Source organism: Symphalangus syndactylus, chromosome 11 (genome assembly GCF_028878055.3).
Source record: "Symphalangus syndactylus isolate Jambi chromosome 11, NHGRI_mSymSyn1-v2.1_pri, whole genome shotgun sequence".
Classification (NCBI taxonomy): Eukaryota; Metazoa; Chordata; class Mammalia; order Primates; family Hylobatidae; genus Symphalangus; species Symphalangus syndactylus.
Window position 1 is genome coordinate 118,978,227 of NC_072433.2, and position 15,067 is coordinate 118,993,293.

Genomic DNA, 15,067 nt, shown 5'->3' on the forward strand with positions numbered 1-15,067 from the left:
CCAGTTATAAAATGCTAACATGCTTTGGTCAGGCCAAGATATCAAAGCTTTTTTGATTTTTAGATTTACCTTTAAGTACAGCCTTATAAATTAGCAGTTGCCGTTGTTTCTCAGACTCTAGTAGTCCTTAAACACAAAATGACTGAATTAAACCCTGACCTTCGAAAAACAAGTTATTAAGGATTACTTTCTAAATAAAGGTACACACAAAACCATAGGTATATCAATTTTCGAAGTTATTTGAAGTAAGAAAGGAAAAATAGGTTTGCATGCTTTTCCTTCTGGGATCTTAGTACTCCCAGAAATCAACTGAATATTTGTCATGTATGGATCATTTCAGTATTTGGAGTGAAAAGTGATGGTAAAAGTGGGGATGCTCTAATAAGAACAGAAACTCCTGCCTGTGAATGGCAGCCCAGATTATATCAGGGAAAAAAAAATAAAAAGAAAACAAACAAATACAAAAAATCCTCTGAGGCTTGAGGTTGTCCTCAAGAGACACCTGCAACAGTAATTCTACTTTATTCACCTCTGTCACTTTCAGAAAGCCTGAGAAATCAGCCACCACGTTCCCATGGGTGAGCATCGCACCTTTTGGGTTCCCTATAAAAAGAAAGCAAGAAGTCAAATTAGTTGGAAACTCAAGGGCCACTTCTTGAGAACAGTGCCCAAGTTGGCAGTCCCAGACACCCAGGCTGTCCACCCAAGCCTGTGGCCTTTGTCTTCAGCCACCTTTAGACTTACAGGCAGATGAATGCTGCTTCAGGGACCGACTTCCTATAGACATAGCCTACCATTAGGCTCCCAGCAGCATGGGACCAGGAGACAGGTGACATGGCTGCACAGGAGGGGTGCCTCAAGGCCTGAAGGGTCAGCTGCTTGTGGTCTGTGCCTTATCCTCTCCCGTCTTCCTTCAGGAGCAGAGGCTCTCAGCCCCCAGTCCCCTTACGTACAGCAAGGGCTCTGTACCTGGGCCTGAGTGGGGCTGGTCTCCTGAGTCCAGCAGCCAACTCTGATGGCAGAGGACTTCTCTGCTGCATTTGGCACCTGGAAAGGCCCCAGGCTCAGGCCAGGCTGGAGATCCAAGAAGGCTGGGCAGCCCTTCCTGCCTGCTCCTTCGCGGAAATGGGATACAAATATTCTTGCTTTGTTTTGAGATGACCTTTCACTACTGCTCGTGAGGCCTAGTTCCCTGGGCCCTTGAGGAAGTCAGGGGCTGCTAGAATGACTCAGAGGGTAGAGGTGGCTAGGGATCCCAGGCACAGAAGGCTGGGGAGGCCAACTTGGCTACCATTTCCTGTCAGGGTAGATACAATCCCAAAGTTCCTGCCAGACAGATCTGACAGGGCTCAAATCCTAGCCTTGCCACTCACTGCCAGCATAACATTGGCAAGCCATTGTTCCTCTCTGTTTCCTTACCTGTAAGATAGGGACAGTAATGCCCACCTCACAGGCTTCTATAAGATCTAAAGATATAATCTAGGTATGAAAGATGTTAAATTAGTTTCCACTGAGGCAGCCAAAGATGTTAAATCAGACGTTTCCACTGAGGCAGCAGATACAATAGCTGCAAAATGCAAAAGTGAGGGGCCAGACTACAGGCAGAATTTACGCAGGAAACATTAAATGAGCCAACATGTTAACTTTGGAAACCTCACCGTGAATGAGGCAATAAAAGGGCTGAGTAGAGACTAAGAGAGTGTTGTACTCAATGCCCCTGAATTGCTCACTTTAAAATGGAGTTGATTTTATGCTATGTGAAATTTGCCTCAATGAGGGGGTGGGGAGAGAAAGAGAGAGAGAGAGAGAGAGAATTTTTTTTTATCTTTGGAGACAGCTACACTGAGTCATAGCCCATCAAAAGGGGAGGAATGAAGGGTCCTCTCTCCCAGTCTCAACCTAACACCCGAGCTAACTCAGCCCCTTATGGGATCACTTGAAGTGCCTGATTGTGCTCCCTGCAGCTAGGGGGCCCAATGACAAAGATGAAGAAGACTGTGGTTGTAAAACTAAAAAAAAAACAAAAACAAATTAATCCCAGGGAGTCTGGATATGGAGTCTACAGAAGGAACATCAGTCTCAGAGAGCAGTAGTGGGAATGGTGGGGTGCAAGAAATCTTATCCATGAGACCAGTTTGCCAGGGCAAAAGGACCATTGCCCATGAGGGGAGACAATCAAGAGTACACCAGAGGCAGAAGCTGAAGTGGAGCAGCCAGCAGGCAACCCAAGGAAGGGCATCACCTAAATCAAGAGTGCTCATGAAGGCAGCCATCAAGCAGAGGGAGTTTTAGACGTTTGCCCAAAACCATCTTTCAACTTTCATAGTCCACTTATTTATTCTCCTACCCCATTTCAAACCTGGTAGGAGAGGGCAGAAACCTCTGTTAGCAAGCTGGAGGAGAAGGAAAAACATCAGAGAGGAACAGAGGAGAGGAGGACCATGCCCTCCTTACCAAGCCTGCAGCCAGCCCTCGCTCAGGAGAGGAAGGAGTCTCAGTGAAGTGTACTGATTCCTATTTTAGACTGACACATGTAATTCTGAATTAAGACTGTGTTTGTGACTTGCAATGTCCATAGGACTTTTTATTAACTGAGAGTGACCAGAAAAGGCACAAGATGCCTGAGTTTTTGCCCAGGAGCAGAAAAAGAACTACCCCCGCGGCACAAATTTAAAGGCACGAATGGAGATAAAAATAAAGTTGCTCTCATAATTATAGCCCAGGAGGCCTACTTGTTCAACTTACTGCTGACCCATTTGTCAGAGATAAGAGCATCAGGCATGGTCCAATCTTTGCATTCAAGAGACAAGACACATCTGTTTGACTGAAATGTATGGCGGATGGGATTTTAACCTGCACTCTGGCGCTTCCACTCATATTGCAAATCACAGAGGTGATTCTGGGGACACAGAAGATTATGACATGATTTAAAAAGTTACATTTCTCTAATAAATAGCTGTCAAAATGTCTTCCTTTTGAAAAGAAAAAGTGCCATGGGGTCTAATTTTATCTCTGCCTATCCTTCTTTCATCCTAACATCTTTCCTCAAATCCAGGCTCAGACTAAGAAATATCCAAGTTGTCTCATATACAAATCCCACAGAGTATCTGGGCCCACAAAGTATTCCCACTTTGTGGGATTTCTTCCCACTGACTCTTAGGATCTGGAAGTTTCTAAGGAATATCTCCAAACACTAGGTATGAAATCAGAAGTGTCATGAAATAGAGTCCCGTGTTACAGAGCTTTGGATTTGCAAAGTTGGCTGACTTGTTCATGCTTGAGAGAACTCAGGGTGAATGGCGTAAGAATCTCAAGGGAAAACTGTCTTCATTGATAAAAAAGAAATTCTAAAGCCTCCATTCAGTTCAAGCCAAAACACATACAACAGCAGTAGTTATTCAATTCCACTTGGTTAGATAAGCCCTTTTCTTCTCCAACATGATGAGAAAAGTTCATGTCCTTTAGTTTTCTTGTGGATATGAATGCCATTTTACACATGTCTAATGGCATATGGAATTTTAAAACATTCCCAGACATGCCCAAATTATTTCTTTAAGTTGTCTCTACATGTGGTCCCAAAGGATGAAGAAGAAGTGAATGTTGGCAACAAATTGTGGGGGAAGACTGAAAGGTTGCAGAATCAAATTGCAGAATTTTCCCTGGTTTTCTCCTTTTCTGGTGCAATGTCAGTAAGAGATGCTGGCTACCCAGGCTACCAGTGTCTCAGCAGTATGAGACCCACTGTCTATTTCCCATCATCCACTCATAAGCTGACCATTCTTGTATTTAATTTTCTCTCTAGCCACTGAAGAAAAACTCTCCAAGTGTTAGATTCTGCCAATGACATCTTGGCTTTGGTCAGTGTTCCTGGGCAGGCCTCCCGTGGCTATTATGTAGAAAGGCATTTTGCTGGGTGACCATCTGCCCTGGTTGGATGTTGGCTCCAAGTGACAGCAACTGCGGATGGAGTTGAGCTCAAGGTTTCTCCTGCAGGGGTGGAAGTGGGTTTGGGGACAGTTCTGGGCCACCCAGCTGGGGGATTCTGGCTGCTTGTTTCTGCTTTTAAATAGTCAAAGGTGGGTTATAATAGTTACTGGTGACTGACATTCTCTGGAAGTTTCATAATGCAGGTAAAGTGTTTGTCTTCCTGCTAAAGGCTCTCAAATCTTTAGGTCTGAGTCTTACTTTTATCAATCCCATATCCACCAATTTTTAAAAAATCAGACTTGAGGGCTAGTAAGAATAGAAATAATAACTATAATAGTAGCCAAGTACTCAACACCCACTAACGTTGGCACTGTGCTGGGCACTTCATACACGGTAACTCAGTTATTTCTTGAAACAACCCTATGCAGTAAGTTAAATGTATTCATCTAATACCCAAGAAAACAAGCTTAAGAGAGGTTAAGTAATTCTAAAGCTGCACAGCAGGAGTGCTGAGATTTAATTTTATGTCTACATTCATTCAGGTCTTGAACCAAATAGATCACAAAACGAGTAGGTCATGGTGAACATTTTCCCCAGAAAGCCCACCTCTGAGTAGCCACAGTTCTGGGGATGATGGGCACTTACATGCTCAGCTAAATGACTGTATATGCCTGGGCTTTCATGGGCATCCTCAGTTAGAACAGACGGGATGCCCCAATTTGAATGGCCTCCACCCCCTCAGCCTCCCGGCCCCACAGCCAGTGCTTAGAATTGATCCCTCATGCTTTGAGACGCTTTCATATGACTCCAGACCTGTGGCCCTTCCCCTCCTATCTTCTTTCTCATCCCTCCCTCCCTCCCACACTGACTCCTGTGCCCCTCCCTTCAGTCACTCTCCCGTCAAGTGCTTTAGCTCTTGCGCCTCCCCAAGGATCCCATTCTGAAAACCCCACCAAGCCAATCCAGCTGCCATCCTTCCTGCTCCCTCCACAGCGCGGCCCCCGAGGCTCATAGCCTCTGTCCCAGAGGGGCTCTCTTCCCAGAAACTGTCAACACATGCCCCCTTTAGACTCCTCTCATCCTCAGCCAGGACTCTGACACCCACTCCACAAAGATGGCAGAAGCCATCAGAGGACTCCCCGCATCTTTCTGGCCTGCCAGACTCTGCTCTTACCCCTTCCTTCTTAGCAGGGCCATCTCCTCCCTGGTAGTTGGACGCCTCCTCTCTCCCCCACCCACACCAAAGCTTTGGGGGCTTTGGTGCTTGAGCATCCTCTTCCTTTCCTCTGTCTCCAGTGGCCCCTTCTCTGCTATAACAAACACTTCCAGGATCTCCAGAAGAGCAACAAACCTCCCCCAAAGCCCTTGGCTCCACCAGCTGCCAATTTTGCTCTCTGCCATACCTTCATAGTCAACTATTAAAAAAAAAAACACAACTTTCTCCTCAAGTATAACACACACATGGAAAAGTGCCCAAATAAGTGTAAAGCTCAATGGAGTTTTCCAAAGTGAACTTGGCTATACAACCAGCACCCAGATCAAGACATAGAACATCACCAGCGTCCCAGAGGCTCCCTTATCACCCTTCCAGGGTGCCATTATCCCAGAAGACACCGCCTATCCTGATTTGTAAAACCACAGGGTAATTTATCATGTTTTATAATTTTATATGAAAGAAATCATACAATCTTTTGTGCCTGGTTTCTTTTGCTCAACATCGTGGCATAATGTTCTACTGTAAGCAAATAAGCATTTGAATTATTTCCAGATTTTGACTATTACAAACAGTGTTGCTATGAATATGATGGAGCATGACTTTTGGTGGCATGGTCAAGCTTCTTGAAAGAAGTGCACACATGCTTGTACTGAATCAATATCTTTACTTCCCATTCGCTCCTCAGTCCACAGCAACCAGCTCCTCTACCCCACGCCCTAGGACCAGCTTTTTTTTTTTTTTTTTTTTTTTTTTTTTTTTTTTGTGATGGAGTCTTGCTCTGTTGCCCAGACTGGAGTGAAGTGGTGCAATTTTGGCTCACTGCAACCTCTGCTTCCCAGGTTCAAGCAATTCTCCTGCCTCCACTCTCAAGTAGCTGGGACTACAGGCATGTGCCACCACAGTCGGCTAATTGTTTGTATTTTTAGTACAGATGGGGTTTCACCATGTTAGCCAGGATGGGCTCGATCTCCTGACTTCGTGATCTGCCCACCATGGCCTCCTGAAGTGCTGGGAGGACCAGCCTTTGTCAAGAGCACCAGCAGGTCATTTCATGGTGACATCCTCCAGTTACAACTTACCCACAGTCAATGCTGACAGACCCTGTTCTCCTCTAGCCTGTCCAGCCCCTCCTGCCTGACCTCTAGTGGGAACTCCTGTCCCATCATCTCCCTCGTGCTCGTGCCCTCAAGCCCTGCCTTGGGCCTTCTCTTTTCCTCTCAAAACTCCCTCAAAGCAGCGTGTTCTGTGCTACCATCAGGCCTCCGCACATGCTCTTTCTCCTGCAGGGAATGCCCTTCCCTGGCTTCTGTAGCTACCGATCTTTCAGGACTCTGTTTAGACTGACTTCCTCTGGGAATCCTTTCTGTCCTGCTGTACTGATCTCTTGGTGGCCGGGTAACCCATGCACCAGGGATGCAGACCTCAAGGCAGTGACCGCATCATATTGTAACTGCCTGATGACACAAGCTGGGAGCTCACGGGTGCAGACCTATGTCTTCTCCATCCCTATGCCCTCAGCACCCAATGCTAGGTCTGATGCATAGTGGGTACTCACAAAAATGAGCTGAATGAATGAATATAGATGAATTAGAAAAAGAGTACTAAAAACACATAGACTGGAAGTTATGTTTTTTAAAAGCACTGTATTTTCTTTGCTGGGAAGACAAGGTATATGAACTCACAAGGATAAAACATCCTAACTATCATTCAAGAGACCCAATTTCCCAAACTGGGCGGTGTTACACCCACATATTATCTTTTTTTCAGAGGTGGGAATGGGTTCAGATTCCAGTCCAGCTAAGAGTTATTTTGAAATGAACAGCAAACCACATGCCCACCCCTCAGCCATCACTGGGTACAGACAGACCACAAGCTCTCACCACCTCCCAGGCGTTTTTGGCCTGAATAGGGACTTCAAAGTACTGACTTATTCTAGGAATCTCCACAGATTTTTTCCACCACATGCCAAGGAGGAAATCTTCCTGGAATGATTCCACCAGAATCATGGGCCAAATGTCAGGTTCAGATCATATTTTCCATCTTTCCCCACGAAAAGAACAATGTGGCCCTTGATGAGGCTGGGAGCCAGGACATTTAGCTTACATTTAAGGGAAGCTGTATCTGGGCTGTGATGCTGAGGACACACAAGGCTGATGTGCCCGACAAGAGGATGAGTACAAGAGGCACAGCACGGGCTTAGCCTAAAGCCAAGGAAATCCAAGTGCACAGCCAGGCGGGGTGATATCAGGCCAGAGCTCTGCTTACTCCCCCAGCTCTGCCCAGGCACCAGCCATAGCTTTGGAGTGGGAGGTCTGGGAAAGTAAATCACAGCCTATGTTTCAAGCCCCATACATTCTGCTTGCACCACACAGAGCTTGAGCAGAATGGCTCAGCTTCCTACAGTCTGGAAAAGCACTGGACATGATGTCTGCCCTCCCCAGCCAGGCAATAGCACATTTCTGCATCACGAAGTTTTTCTCCAGATCCAAGGGCAATGTCTGTGACCAAGTGACCTGTTAAAAGGCTGAAGGCACACTTTGAAGGCAGGTACAAAAGTAAGGCCATAGCCGTGACCTGCTCCCCAAAACCATGTCACCAAAAATTCACATTGTAAGTCTCAAGACAAAAAGACATTGGAAACTGCTCTTTAAAAAGCAACATAAGCCTGAAGGGCATTTTTGAATTCTGGGTTGGCTCTGGATGTCAGCTCCTGGAGAGGAAGGGTTGTGTTGTTATTTTTCTGACAGAGTTTAGTAGAATATGGTGGAAATCCTTGAACCCATGTGAGTTAATGGTAAAAATCTATCTATATTCAATAAAGCATATTTATCATGATCCACTGACATGAATAATCCTGGTTGTAGGGCTGGTCACAGGTCTGTCAAATGCCTTAGAGGCTGCATCTGCAGAAGGCATGCAGAGCCCCAGTTGACTGCCCACTGAGAGCTGTCATCAAGATGGGCCAATCCTCAGTTTGGAAAAAGAAGGCTGGAGACTTCCTGCCCATTTAAGGCAAGGCAAGTGACATCCACGTCATCAGATGAGATGGAAAGGCAGCACTGGGAAAGGCTCTGGCCTGGGAATTATGAGAGCAGGGCACAGGTCCTGGTGCTTCTACTTGCTGATGGTGTCCCTTTGGAGCAAGCAGTCTTGGTGACAGTCCTGCTCACCTCACAGGCTGTGCTGAGGCCCCAGTGGTGCAGAGAGAGAGTGGACAGCATGCTATAGAAATGCAGAGGGTTGTGCCTGTGCTGTGTCCTCTTGTGCTTTCTGCCTCCCCCAGGAAGCCTTCCTTGATTATTCCTGCCACTGTTGATGTGTGTGCTCCTCTGTCAGTTCCAAGCACAGAGGACGTCATTTCTGCTTGTGTGCTTTGCCTGACAGCCTTGCTCATGGCACACCAGCCCCAGCCTGCAGAGCATCTGCATTGCCCGTTCACATACTGTCCCATCTCCCACTTGGCACCTTTAGCCACTCTCATGGCAGATGAGAAATTGGGGACAGTGGTGGCAGAGAAGTTAAATGACTGGCTCACAGTCCCTCAGCAAACGGTGGAGGTAGGACTCAAACCAAGGCTGTCAGACGCCAAACCTCACACTCTTTCCTCAGTCCCCAACACAAAGGGGCAGAAAGCAGGGAAGTGAGAGCTGTTTACCAGAGAGAAATGATGCCAGTGAGAAAGGACCTTCCCTCAGCACATGATCCAGCTGCCCATGACTCTGCCGACTCAGCTCTGGGAGGTGCCAAGCCCTCACACTGGACCTCCCAATGCACACTGTCCATCTGCATCTGGCCACTCTTATGCCGGGCACTGGGAGGTGCAGGAGGGACTCAGTGCCTGGAGCCAGGCACCAGACAAGGCTCAGCCCGTTTCAAACAGGGTATCAAAGACTCCAGCAGTCACCTGCTAGGCCACCAGGGAAGGGTGCAGGTAGCCATGGCTGGGGATCTGCGTGCCTCTGCTTACCTGTCGTGCCGCTTGTGAAACACACAATGGAGAGGTCATCAGGCTGCGGGGGCTGCAGGGGTGAGAAGAGGAGTGTGTTAGGGATACCCAGTGTGGCCAGCCAGGGCCCAAGATGCCTGGGCTCCCCCAACAGCCAGGCCCATATGTATGCTGTATGTGGGTGTGAGCATGTGTTGGGCACGCCTGCATGCTCCTGTGTGCTGCGCTCAGAAAGGTGGGCAGGTGAGCACTCAGGAAAAAGAAAAAGAAGCTGAGGAAACCTAACTGGGGTGTGAACACTAATCTGTCCCACCAACCTCACATCTGGTCCCACTGCCTCCCCTACTTGAGCCTGGGCTGAATTATCCTAGGTGGGATTGGGCTGCAGTGGCCACATCTCAGTCTCTATCAAAGCTCTGACCTTTCTAGTGGATGTGACCCAGTTCCCTCCCTCCTTCTCATGTTCTCCCAAGTATCTGGGGTTAAGCTTGGGAGCACGCGTGGCTTGGGCACTGAGCTGCCCACTGTGTCACCAAGGCTGCTCTGCATCAGCCCTTGCCCTGGCACTGGACACATAGTCTGGGGTCACCAGAAGGAGCCCACCAAGTCTGCTTGCATGTAGAGGATGGCTTCCCAGAGGAGGTGACAGTTGAGTTGAGACGGAAGGGCAAGCAAGATTTCTCCAGATGAAGTGTGGGTGGGTGTTTTGGGGAGAGGAACCAGCCTGGGCACAGGCACAGAGGCAGAAGAGAGAAAGGGTGCTGAGGGATGGGAGAGTGGTTCTCTAAGACTGAGCCCTGATGTGTGGGAGATGGGCAAACACCAGGAGCTACCCATGCAGTGCCCTGAGAAGCCAGGGGTGACCTGCTCAGGCCTGTGTGAAGGGAGAGGGAAGGACTGAGCTGGAGGGAGGCCTGGAGGCCATATGCCTTTTAGAAAGTTGAAAACCCCCACATGGCCCATCCCGGAGGGCAGCTGTCCTCACTGTGGCTCAACCCCAGCAAGTATCACATGGGGATGACGCACGGAACAGTTCACAAAGCAAAGATGAACAAAGACAGCAGATGCCACAAGCCCATTTGGCACAAGAGTCCATTTCTGGTTCTGTTGCTGCTTCTGTCTACTGCATCTTCTGGAGAGTTCGCCATATTCATAGGGAGAAAATAAGACTTCCCAAAGAAGTTACTTGAAGAACCAAGGGTGGCCAGAATTGGCAGCTCTTTTTTCTCCCTCCCAAATACCTGACTCCTGTTCCAGGTCCTTCCCTGGGCCCTCGGCCCACAGAAGTCCTGGACACCCAAGTGGGCATTTCCTGGCTTGCACACAGGAGTTGCTTATTAACACAGAGGTGCTGTTATGTGCACAGTGAGGGACTCTGTGAGGACAGGCCCTGCATGCCATCTTGCTCAATAAAGACCTGCAGGCGGGTTCACTTACCACAGGAGCATGGTGATTCTCTTGACCACAGTCCTGAAAGAAGAAAATGCTGTTTTTAAATGCTCAATAGTTCTCTCACTCTCTCTCTCCTGTCCCTCTGTCTCTGTCTCTCTCTCTCTCACACATACACACACCACACACACAAAATCAGAATAAACAGCTCAGTAGGCCTCACTCCTGCACCAATCCCAGAGTTTAAGATTCCAAAAAGGCCACTGAGATGGTCATGGCAGACACGACCTCAGTGGCCTCTTCTCAGACAGACACCTAAGCCTGAGGCTCCTGGGAGACAGGGAGGGTGACTAGAGGTTCTAGGCCACCCCATACATTACAGACAGGGAGCCTGAGCCCCAGGGAGAGGCTAAGCAAAGTGCACACGCCACCTGTACAATGGCAATCCGAGTGTTAGCATGTTGGGCTTAAAGTGCTCTTGGCACGGCTGGGCACATGCTCGGGATGCAGCAGCTGGGTGGACTAGGCTTCTGGATGAGCAGTCAGTGCTAGTGGGGAAGGTGGGGGCTGCCAGTGTAGGTCAGCTGCCAGTGCCAGGGAGGGGTACAATGCAGAGGCATTACCAGTAGAGTGGGGAGCACACGGGGAAGCAGGAGAAGGAGGGACTGGGGCCTAGATCCAGTAGGGCATAGTGGGGGGTCAGCTGCTACCGGGCAGGGCCTGAGGCCTTGGAGGCCAGGATGTCCTGTGTCACCCCAGCAGACCACAAACTGCCACCAACCTGATGTCTCTGCGGAGGCCAGGCACAGAAACATCCGTTCTGCTGGCCGCTGGGGGTCTGGATCACATTTGCAAGAAGCTCTCCCAGACTCCTGGACTATGTCTATAGTCCTCAGACACAGACAGGCTGAGGCTAGCTGGAAATGAGGAAGCTCCAGAGGCTGTGTGAGTACCTCTGAGGTAAGCTGGCACCACAGTCCACCAGTCAGCGCCTAGTGCCAGGCTGGATTAACTCATGCAGCCACGGAGCCTATCTCCTAGAGGATGCCTGTGGGCACCAACCCCATGACCCACCACCATCCCTTGCAAAGCCTGCCCTGTCTGGACACTGATATACCCTGCGGGCCCAAAACAGCCACCCCAGGGCATGAGAGGGACAGATAACCAGAAGTTCTGACTTGGTGATCAGCCAGCAGTAGCCCAGCAAGCAGCCCAGAAGCAGACCCTCACCTCCATGGCCTGCATGGACTTAATGACCACCCCGCACTTCTGCCCTCTCTCTTTCAGGGCTTCTTCGAATGGGTCCATGAGGATGATCAGCTTGAGGCCTGGAGTCTCCTTCCTCTCCACATGCTCTAGCAGAAGCACAGCCTTCTGAGGTTTGTCCACAATCACGGTGCTGATGTCCGCTGCAGGGGGCCATCAAGGAGAGTCAGGCCATGTGGGCCCAGGCCATGAGTGCAGGCAGCATGTGCCAGGCAGCACTTCCATGAGCTGTGTGCCCATAGCTTATGTGTAAATAAATACATAAGACAGGCCTCGTGTACAGAGGAATGTGCCATGGGTCCTGGGCGGAACCAAGGGCAGAAGGCCAGGAAACCTCCTCAAGCAGATTCCAAGCTCCCCTTTGTTCCAGGCTCTGCCCCCATCGTCCCAGGTCTGCTTGAGATATTTACCACCCCCCTGCATCTGTGCTAAGCTGTCATGAACTTCAGGGGGTTGTACCCTGTGTGGAGGCTGTTGCAGAGGCTCCTTCTTAGCAGCTGAGCCCTGTAGAAGGAACCTTCGGGTGAAGTCTGACAGGGGACAGCTTGACTCAGGAAGCCGACTCAGGAGCCACAGTGTAAGCCCCTAGTATTTTCTGAGAGCAAAGTGCCTCTTACGAGTGTCAGACAATCAGCATAACCTGAGAAGCTGGAGGCTGGGGGCCAGCTGCCAGTGGCAGGGTGGGGTGGCAGTGGGCTTACCTGTATTGATGATGTAGCGGATAGCCCCAGGGCCCAGGGTGTCATACAGCGGGACCACCACCATGGAATATGTGTAGCAGGCCAGCTCCGCAATGATCCACTAGGGAGACAGACGAGGCAGGGGGTGGGGAAAGAGGGGAGATTAGAGGGCTGTCCTGCCCTTAGGCCCAGGTAACCAGGGTCCCTGCTCTAAGCCTTATGCCTGTGGCAAGGAATCCACGAGGTTAATGGGTTGTGTTTGCTCACCCACAGCCTTCTGGACCACGCCTGTCCCAGAGAATTCTGTAAGTCCTGGATTTCATGTCTAAACTGCTCCCAAGGACAGTTCCATGGCCCGCATGAGCCTATTCCTCAGGTCTTTCCTCCCCACTGGCTCAAGGGGCAGCTGTTTGTAGAGCTGGGTGGGGTGTGGATGGAGCGTCGCTGGGGTGGCCAGTGCTGATGAGGGGCAGAGCCAGGGTGGGAAGAGGAGTGGTGGCATAGCCCAAGGGTCTCTGTTTTTTCTTTTGTCCTGGCCCCTACAAACAGTGAAAGCAGGACTATTCCATGGTAGCCAACCCCTACCCCACGAATCCCTCTAAAACCAGTCAATGTGGATGCTCACCTCTGGCCGATTTTGTGCAAAAACACCAATAAACTGATCGGTGCATGCTTTACAATTGTGCTGGAGAAGTCCGGACCCCAGAAATTCAGCTCTGTCAGCCACCTGCACACAGATGTGGGGGAAGTGATGGGAAAACAAGGACTCTTCAACAGGGGAAGGAGATCCCCAGGAGGGATTCTTTTTTTTTTTTTTTTTTTTTTTTTGAGATGGAGTCTTGATCTATCACCCAGGCTGGAGTGCAATGGCACAATCTCCGCTCACTGCAACCTCTGCCTCCCAGGTTCAAGCAATTCTCCTGTCTCAGCCTCCCAAGTAGCTGGGATTACAGGTGCATACCACCACACCTGGCTAATTTTTTGTATTTTAGTAGAGACAGAGTTTCACTGCATTGCCCAGGCTGGTTTCGAACTCCTGTGCTCAGGCAATCCACCCGCCTTGGCCTCCCAGAGTGCTGGGATTACAGGCATGAGCCACCACGCCCGGCCAGGATTCTTACAGATCTGAGGGACCTCCCTGACTCCTAACCCAGGTATGCTGGAAGCCCTTCAAGGCTGTTGCCGGGAGTTTGGCAGACAGGCCAGGGAAATAAATGACCCTCCAAGACCCAGCAGGTGCCCACATCCCTCCCTACCTGCCCTGAGTGTCAGATCTGTATGGGTGGCCAGGGTGGGGCCTGTCCTGTATCACTCACCTCCTGGTAGGACAGCCACTGGTAAGGCTGCTTAGGCTTCCTGAAACCAAGACAGGGCCCATCCCCTGTAGAGAGAAAAGAAAGCCTTGTGCCAGGGAGGGGTCAGAGTGGATGTGCCACCTGCATCCGCCCATCAGAAACCTGGATGGACATCCCATACTGTAGTGTGTCCATGGGCCAAGAGAACTGCCCTCCTGCACTGCCAGCTACCTGTCTAATCTGCTGAAGCCCAAGAGGGCCTAAAGCACATAAGTATGGCATCACCCCAGGGATCAGGGAGGTCTGGAAATGGGGAATGATGCAGTGCCCAGTCCCCACCATAATTTGTGTGGTGATCCCTATTACAGACCCAAAGGATACAGACACCTGGGGACCCCTGGGAGGAGGTGGTAAGCTACCTCTCTTTGCCTCTTACCCTGAGAGCACCCAGACATCTCAGAGGTTCAGGTTCAGAACCATGCCAGCCAGTGGCCTGGCAGTTCAAGACTCCCCAAGAGTATAGAGTGTGGGCCAAGTGATGGCCTAAGGTCAAGCTGCCCCAGGGGCTGGAACAAAGCTGAGGTCAGCCCTTTAGCCATATAATGCAGCTGCTTCTCTGACTGGTGGGAGGAAGGCCAGGAGTAGCTTCTCTCCACTGAACCTGGGGATAGCTTACCTGCCGTGGCCCTGGTATCATGCTTGCATACCCACCCTTGCACCCACTCAACCCCTGCCACGCAGCCCCTCCACACCCCCACAACCCTTCTCACCTGAGATGCTAAGCCCACGGCGGAAGACCTGGTACATGGTCCGGGCATCATCATAGTAGTGGGTAAGTAGCTGAGGGCCAGACCCAATCACAGATCGCCGTGCCCCACCACTGTCCTACAAGACAAGCACCGGCCAGAGAAGTTGGCTGAGGCAGGTAGGGGTGCCAGGAGAGGGCCGCAGCATGCACAAGGCGGTACACAGCTCGGATGTACAACCTGTGTATGCAGTTAGCAGTGTGGCATCTGTGTGCCCGTGTACACATGGACTACACACACCTGGACTGTACACACTCAACCTGCATGTAGCCACACTCCGACATAGTTGGCTCATGCGTGAAGGCCAGGTATACCAGTGTCCCCAAATACAAACTCCATACACACATACAGCATTCACACAGCAGGTCAGCATATACAGAATGTCTAGAGTTTTCAGTTACTGTTCATATACACCATGGCTCATTCACACAACACAGTGGGGAGTATTGGCTGGATTCAGGAACAACCTGCCAAGGTATCCCCCATCCCATCATCTACTGCTATGCCCCTGAGTTAAAGATCAGTTGGGTGTGGTGCTAGCT

General features: G+C 50.1%; 1 protein-coding gene across 12 annotated transcripts in view; it reads right to left on the reverse strand.

The window, feature by feature from the left end:
* Positions 1-15,067, reverse strand: part of ACSL6 (acyl-CoA synthetase long chain family member 6) — a 115,189-nt gene that overhangs the window by 26,141 nt on the left and 73,981 nt on the right. For 11 of the 12 annotated variants that reach the window (XM_063612992.1, XM_063612998.1, XM_063612996.1 and 8 more), the window contains 8 exons: positions 14,490-14,604; positions 13,741-13,805; positions 13,050-13,151; positions 12,446-12,545; positions 11,709-11,887; positions 10,527-10,559; positions 9,111-9,162; positions 530-603 (listed from right to left, as the gene is read on the reverse strand). In XM_063612992.1, the coding sequence (XP_063469062.1) occupies positions 530-603; positions 9,111-9,162; positions 10,527-10,559; positions 11,709-11,887; positions 12,446-12,545; positions 13,050-13,151; positions 13,741-13,805; positions 14,490-14,604 (720 nt within the window). Of the gene's footprint in view, positions 1-529; positions 604-9,110; positions 9,163-10,526; positions 10,576-11,708; positions 11,888-12,445; positions 12,546-13,049; positions 13,152-13,740; positions 13,806-14,489; positions 14,605-15,067 lie in introns of all 12 variants that reach the window. The other variant, XM_055299361.2, reaches the window with a different exon arrangement.